The sequence below is a fragment of the Centruroides sculpturatus genome, unplaced genomic scaffold (assembly GCF_000671375.1).
Source record: "Centruroides sculpturatus isolate CEXI.00-Female unplaced genomic scaffold, Cexi_2.0 scaffold3111, whole genome shotgun sequence".
Classification (NCBI taxonomy): Eukaryota; Metazoa; Arthropoda; class Arachnida; order Scorpiones; family Buthidae; genus Centruroides; species Centruroides sculpturatus.
In genome coordinates, this window is record NW_019387203.1 from 5,566 (window position 1) to 13,459 (window position 7,894).

General features: G+C 34.0%; 1 protein-coding gene and 1 pseudogene across 1 annotated transcript; one reads left to right on the forward strand and one right to left on the reverse strand.

The window, feature by feature from the left end:
- Positions 1-222: 222 nt before the first annotated feature.
- LOC111616271 lies at positions 223-3,772 on the reverse strand (annotated as a pseudogene).
- A 1,983-nt stretch (positions 3,773-5,755) lies between these two features.
- Positions 5,756-7,738, forward strand: LOC111616272 (short transient receptor potential channel 2-like; the record flags this gene model as incomplete). The annotated part of the gene is made up of 3 exons (XM_023357706.1): positions 5,756-6,112; positions 6,199-7,555; positions 7,634-7,738. Coding segments are annotated over exons 1-3 (1,486 nt in total), but the record flags the coding sequence as incomplete, so codon positions are not given.
- Positions 7,739-7,894: the final 156 nt, after the last annotated feature.

Genomic DNA, 7,894 nt, shown 5'->3' on the forward strand with positions numbered 1-7,894 from the left:
AATCTTGTAATACCATTCCTTTATCATCATTAATCAGTTTAATAGAGGTAAAATCTTTTGATGCCTTATCTCTTGCTTTGGCAATTCTCATCAACTGCCTTTCACCACCTTTCCTTTCAAAACTTTATAAGCCTCTTCTAAAGCCTTTGCTTTCGCAATAGCCACAACCTTTTTAGTCATTTATTTGCCAAATATCTTCAGGCTTTCCCATCAAATCCCACCTTTTCTTTGCCTCTTTCTTTTGTTTAACTGCGGGTTGTACCTCAGCATTCCACCACCAAAATTACTTTCCTTCTGGCGATCTCTTTCCTGAAGTTTTTCCCAAAACCTCTTCTCCAACTTTCAAAATGCAATTATTATTCAGCAACCACCATGTTTGCACATCATCCAGGAACTGGATTTCTTTTAACACTTTTACCTTTAACTCTTTCCTTAATTCCTCTTCTTTCAATCTCCACCATTTGATCCTTTGTTCAATCTGGCTAACACAATTCTTACAATGGCCTATAAGAAATTCACAATCCATCAGGAGAACTCTATGTTGTGCAGCAACACTTTCTCCATTTAACACCTTACTGTTTCTCACTTCACTCAGATGTCTCCTACGGCACAAGAAAAAAATCAATCTGGCTGGATCTACCTCCACTCATATATGTAACCAGTTGATTCGCTTTTTTCTCAAAGTAGCAAGGTCAAAAGCCATAGCACAATTGACTAGTCTTTCTCCCAAACTCCACCTCCTAAGAACTCTTCTTTCCACATTATTTCTCTTCCCAACATGACCATTTAAATTGCCCCCTACAGATTAATCTCTCGTTCATAGAAACTCACATTATAACTTGGTCAAGATCTGCCCAAAAGTTTGTCTTTTCTTCTCCACTACCTAGCTGAGGAACACACACACACAATCATAATGAAAATTCCACCAATGTTTAACTTAATGCTCATAATTCTATCACACCTTCATTTAACCTCACAGATTCTGTCTTTTAGAACTTTATCAATTATGATACGAACTCCATGCCTTTCTCCCTTATTTGCTCCACTCACAAACAGCTTGTAACCTTCACCAAGTTCTTTAGATTTATTTCCTTTCCACCTTATCTCTTGCAGGCACAAAAGGTTCACTCTCTTTCTTTGCATAAGATCAACCAACTCTCTACTCTTCCCATTCAATGTTCCAATGTTTAAAGTACCTATTCTTATACTTGTCTTCTTCCTCTTCTCTCTCTGGACTAACTTCTTTATCTAAACCCATTGTGGCCGTCAGCCATGATATGTTATATTTTCCTATATTTTTTTTTATATTAGTATTAGACTTTCCTTTCTCTTTGTCTAAAACCATCTAGAACTTTCTTTTCCCTAAACCTTCCTATAATTTTCTTTGTCTGAACCCTTTTTGCCCTTGGGGGGATTACCCTTTTCGAAGAAATAAAGAACAAAGGAGAAGGGAGTGAGGCCCGGAGGCAAAAACAGAGAGAAAGAATATCAGATTGAGGGGAGATCTCGAGCAGGCAGGAGCGAACAGAGAGGTGCTCCTACAAGTGAAGTGATCTGAGACAAAGCGAACAGAGAGAAAAGAAAAAGGAAGGACTGCAGACGGAAAGTCTACAAGTGAGAGGTGATAAAAGACGACTCAATCCTGGAAGACGAAGATTGTAGACGAAAGGTCTACAAAATAAGAAGTGACCTAAGAACAAAAAGTGAAGAGACAGAGAGAGAGATCATTGAGGGGAGGCCTCTTAGTCCAAAGTGTTCTCCAACCAAGGGCTCACCGAACCTAAACCCGGGTATTTCCACTTCTTTCCTAGTCTATCTCTATATTCTATATTCTTTCTTCTTTAGTCATAAGTTAGTGTAAGTTAGATTAAGTAGTTTTGGTCCTCTTCGGGTTTTGTCGCATGAGTAATAGACAACTGTTTTCGAGGTGTACCATTGAGCACCGTATACGCGTAAGATTCGAAAAATTGTAAAGTTAGGATCAAATAAACGAACCTGTTCAGTGAGAAAAATAATACTTTGTGTCGTGAAACTTTTTTTTTTGTACCCTTTTCGCTCGCGGGATCGCGTACTTCTCTCACAGAACACCACACCATCCTTGGTTCAATAGCCCCAGTTCATTTGACATAGTTTTTGGGCAACATCTGGCTGCATAAAACCTATGTCAAAACTACATGGAATGTCTGCTAGACTACAAGTAAGTTATAACTGTGTTAGGACCTCCCCCCAAAGCGATGTGCAGTCATGTCGCCCAAAAACTATGTCAAATGAACTGGGGCTATTGAACCAAGGATGGGTTTAGATAAAGAAGTTAGTCCAGAGAGAGAAGAGGAAGAAGACAAGTATAAGAATAGGTACAGTACTTTAAACATTGGAACATTGAATGGGAAGATTAGAGAGTTGGCTGATCTTATGCAAATTTTATATATATATAAAATTTGTTCTAATATCCAAACCACAGTGGTTATCGAACTCTGTTCTATTCAAGTTCAAATTTGAATAGAACAGATGAAATCAATGTGTTTGAATGGATTGAAATCAATTGATGAAACATCAGTGTGTTTATTCACATTGCTATAAAGTGAATTTTGACAACCAAAAATAATTATATACTTTTAAAACAATAGCCTAACCTGACTATGCAATGTTTTATTTTGTTTACATATAATACCATTACTTTCTGCAATTTTTAATATTATATCAAAATGAAATATATTGTCATTTAAAATTTGATTTATTCGCTTTATTTTTTAAACTCTAATATAAATTGAAATTTCTGTACAGTAAAGTGACATTTGTATATATCATAATTAAGGTTAGTTTTTTATACTTTTATCAAAAGAAAATCATTTCTTTTTTCTCCTATAAACTAGGAAACTAGTAAACTGAAAATCAACAGAATTTTATTATATACATCACACCAGGTTACAAATTATCTGCAGCATCATTTTCTTCGTTCCTTAGTACACATAAGCTGATTAAATGCCATTCTCAGGTGCACATCCATGTGCATCATCTATCATTGACATTCTTGAAGGGAGCAATATTTTTTATTGATGAAAAGCTGCTTTAAACATCAACACTAGTTACAGGAACAGTCAGAGCAGTAAGAGCTAATGTGCTCAAAATTGGCATTTCTTTAGACCATTTCTGCCAAAAACTGAAGTTATCCTCAGACTACTGTGTTCTTGTATAGCAGCTTTATATTTTGCAATCTTCCAAACAGAAACAGGTTGCATTGAAAACTGTTGCAACTCAGAAGGTAGCTGGAATTCTGTAAAAGCACTAACATCTGCAATGTGTAGGGTTTAAATTCTTCACTTGCTTCTAGAACAAAATGCAAGGATGCTTTCCATCAGATATGTTGTCAATTTTTTATATGGAATGTTTTATATGGAATATCCTCAAGAAGAACTTGCACAGTTTTCATCAACATCTAAACACAAATTGCTGACATAGTAATGCTCTGTAACTCTTTTATTTAATTTGGAAGAGTTTCTGTAGCTAGAAAAACTCTTCTGAGTTAAATAAGTAAATTTTCAGAATTAACTCCCTTAAATCTACTGTACAAGCACAATTTTCTTCCTCTGATGTAATCCACTGTTTCTCTTTATTCATGTTTTCAGCATGGTATGATGCTGCCTGGAACCATGTAGGTAACCACATGAACAGGTACAGCAGTTGATTTTTCTGGCTGTAAACAATTCTGGAATGCTTGTCTTCTACTGGGACAGTTAGCCAAAGCTGTCTTAAAGCAAGTCTGGTTACCCATAATAAGTGATTATGAGAAACTAGTGTAACAATGAATGGTTGGATTGAATAATAACTTTATTAAACAAAAATATGACAATAATTACAACTTCAACAATTTACATTCCAATTTACTTAGTTTGCTAATGCGTAAATGCATAAGGTCATATGTGTGGATACATATTTCGTCACTGACAATATGTAATTTTACTTACAAATTAAGTACACAATATGTATGCATTTTAAATTTATGAGAGTAAAAGTATTAGAAGTGAAAATCAATAAACAAGAAAGGAAAAAGAAGAGGAGGGGAGCCGATACCACGAATAGATGTCACTTGTTAAGATATCCTCTGTTTCACTCACTTGAAAAAATATTATCCTCAAATTAACACATCTAGCTTATTTCCACATCTATAATGAGTCTTCTTGGTTACAGTTTAATGGGGATGGATTGAGCTAACTGGAGTTCATCTTGAAAATCCTGTACAGTACATTCTTCATACCATGATTCTTGTCCTGATGCTGGTCCTTGTACCCTGATTCTCATCCTATCGACAAGCACTGGCCATTGGGACCATATCCAAGATTGAGATTAAAAAAAAGGATAGTTTTCTCTTGTTCTCCATGGCTTATATACCCTTTCATGGGGGTCAACCCCCTATACATGTGGCTCCCTCCAACCAATCCAGTTGTCCAACTAACCTGAACCTATGTTGGGACAGATCACCAAGAGGGCACACCAACACATTTTACAATTTTCTGATGGAATTGGATTTTTCTGTAGAACTAGATGAATTGATAGAGTTTTTAAATCCATCAATTCATCCAATTCCACAGCAATGTCTATTTGTACACAACTCCAATCATTTCAGATCATTTTCTTCTTCTGATTTTGATATTTTTGAAGCATTGTTTCTGCAATAAGCTGATCCCCATTCTTGATGTTTTTGTTTATTTATTTTCAGACTGAATTGGAAGAATAGCATGCTGGTAGATGTGAATGCTTTCATCAAACTGCCCCATTTTGATTTGGTTTTCTTCTTTGTTACTTGCTGATTGGAACAATGACTACTGCAATCTTGCACTTTTACTTTGAACATGCTTTGCACTTTGAATGTGACATTCTATTATTGAGTTTTTGTTCCTCAAAATCCACAATCTGAAGGCAATATGAACACCATAAAGTTTCGTTTTCATACTGAAATCCTTCACCGGGAAACTGAACAATTATCTGTTTGGTGGATATTTTATCTTTTCTCATTTTCTATCCCTATTAAACCAGAATATGAAATAATGTCAATATAGCACTAATGTAAACTTCATATTACTTATTAATCAAAAGCAAACCATGTGATACTAATACAATCAATCAGAACCTTCAAGGCATACCAATGATTTACCTTGATTTACCGTATNGCCCAAATGGTTAGGAATAGAAAGTTGAAATTTGGTACACAGGGTATGTCATGGGAATGTACACTAAGAAGGGATTTTTCGAAATTCCCTCCCCCCATGGGGAGAGAGAGAGGGTGAGGGTTAAGGCTTATCCTGAAGAACTTGGCTTCTACTGTACTTATTAGATGTGGTTTTTCTGTTTTTGTGGGAAATTGAACATATTTTTAGACCCACCTAAAAATTATGTAATTAGTTTTAGAAGAGGAGGGACCTAATTCTTGCACCCATTGAAAATGGGTAAGACTGGCTATAAACTAATAATCTTAATCTTCTCTATCATTACTTTTTGCTCGAGCAACACTGGGCTCATCTGCTAGTTTATTAATAATAATGGTAAAAAATAATATTTTTAATTAATTAAAATTGTTTTAATTGTTTGTTTCTATGGGGTGGTAGATACACAGAAACTTTAAGTAAGAATTTATTTTATATTACCAGATACATATGTAACAGTAAATTATCACATAACAAACTCCTTTTATTTAAGCATGATAAATGTACTTACAACTAAAATTATATGATTGTACAAGTGATGGTAAATAAATAAGAATAAGAGAGAATATTAAGATGGTGGGCTGGTCTAAAGCAGTGAAAAGTACCTTTCTATGTAGATGATCTACAATAAATAATATTGCCTTTCTTAGTTTTGAGATTGCACTTTACTTCTCTGAATACCACAATCATTTCTTCTATTCACTTTCTTCACATCTCTCTCTTAATAAAACTTTGCTGCAGCAAGAAAATATTATTTTTAATATTTTTTGTTTTGTGATATTTATTTCTATTTATCTTTAAAGGATGGAGCAATACCATTAGCATGTGCTGCAAGTACAGGTCATTATAATATTTTAAAATATTTATTAACTAAAGAACATGACTCAATGGCTTTAATAGAAACTAGAAAGGTAATCAAAGAATCATTTATTTATTAGTATTTTTCTTAATAATTTTAAAATATTTTAAAACTATTTTTCTTTTTCTTTTCATGTAGTTTCTAGTAGATATAATGGCTTGTGGAAAACAGTATGAAAATATGCCAATTTTGGAATTTATAATAGCATCACCTGCACCAGTAGATACAGCTGTAAAAATGGCTCGAAGCTACCAATTGCTTGCTTTTAGAGAGAAAGAACGATCACGTGATTTAGAAAGGGCAGCATTGTTTTGTCAAAATATGGCTTTTGATTTGCTTTCCGTTATTTCAAGTAGTGAAAATGTTGGAACTGTTTTGCGTGCATTGGATTCTCGAAGTATGCCATTTTTGGATGTTCTGATCGAACTTCAATTAAAAGAAGTAGTAGCACACCCTGCCGTACAAAGCTACCTGTCCGAACAGTGGATGGGTAATTTAACTTGGGCCACATGGAAGATTTTATTATTGTTTTTACTTTTTCTTGTGTGCCCACTCACATGGCTTGCATTTACCTTTCCACTTAATCATAAATACGCTGATACTCCAATCATGAAATTTATGTCATATCTAGTATCTCATATATTTTTCATACTTATTGTTTGCTTTACAGTAATTAATCCTTGGTTTCCCATATGGACATCCACCACTCTTTATCCCCATCCACATGAATGTGCATTAGTAATATGGCTTGCTGGACTCCTGGTAGCAAATTTTACAAATCCAAGAGATCGTGAAGGTCTTGGTTGGATCAAAGCAGCCATGTTAATATTAGGAATATGTGCTATTGCTGTACACTTATTTGGATTTTTATTTTCTGATGAGAAAACTAGACAAATTATTATATACATTAGAAATCAATTCTTGGCATTTTTGCTGTTACTTGGATTCTTAGAATTTCTAAATTTCCTCACATTTCATCATTTGTTTGGACCATGGGCAGTCATCATTCAAGATTTAATGAAAGATTTACTTCGGTTTTTGGCCATTTTGACAATATTTTTAACAGGTTTCTCACTTCATTTATGTGCTGTCTATCAACCAGTTTTTCCACCCGAAGAAGGAATAACATTGCCCACATATGGTCAAGAATTTCAATCACCCATTAACACATTTGAAATGTTGTTTTTTGCATTATTTGGTTTAGTAGAACCTGACTACATGCCACCTCAGCATTTAAGTCCAGGATTTGCTAAAGTTATTTTAAAAATAGTATTTGGAGTATACATGATGGTTACTGTAGTCGTATTAATCAACTTACTTATAGCTATGATGTCTAACACATATCAAAGAATTGAAGCTCAGTCAGATACGGAGTGGAAGTTTGGAAGAGCAAAACTAATAAGAGATATGAATAAAATGCTTCCATCACCATCACCAATGAACATTATTGCAGTGTTCCCTTATATGTTTAAAAAATTAGTTGAAAAATGCAAAGGTAATTAATTTATGTCTTTGAAATCAATATATATGTATATGTCTACATTTAAAATTTATATTTTTTTATTTTATTTAGGGAAAAAACAATCATTGTATAGTAAAGGTATAGATTTACCTGGAGGAAAGGGACCACGACTCTGGTTTCGGAAAAAGGCATCAAGACAGCAAGTAGTACCTGTGGGTATGTTTGTATATTCAATTTTATTATCTATACTAATATTATAAAGAGGTAATGTTTGTATGTATGTATGTTAGTTTGTATGCAGCAGGTAATCTCCGAAACTACTCATCCGATTTCAAAAATTTTTTCACCAATATTTAGAATGGAACTTCAGAG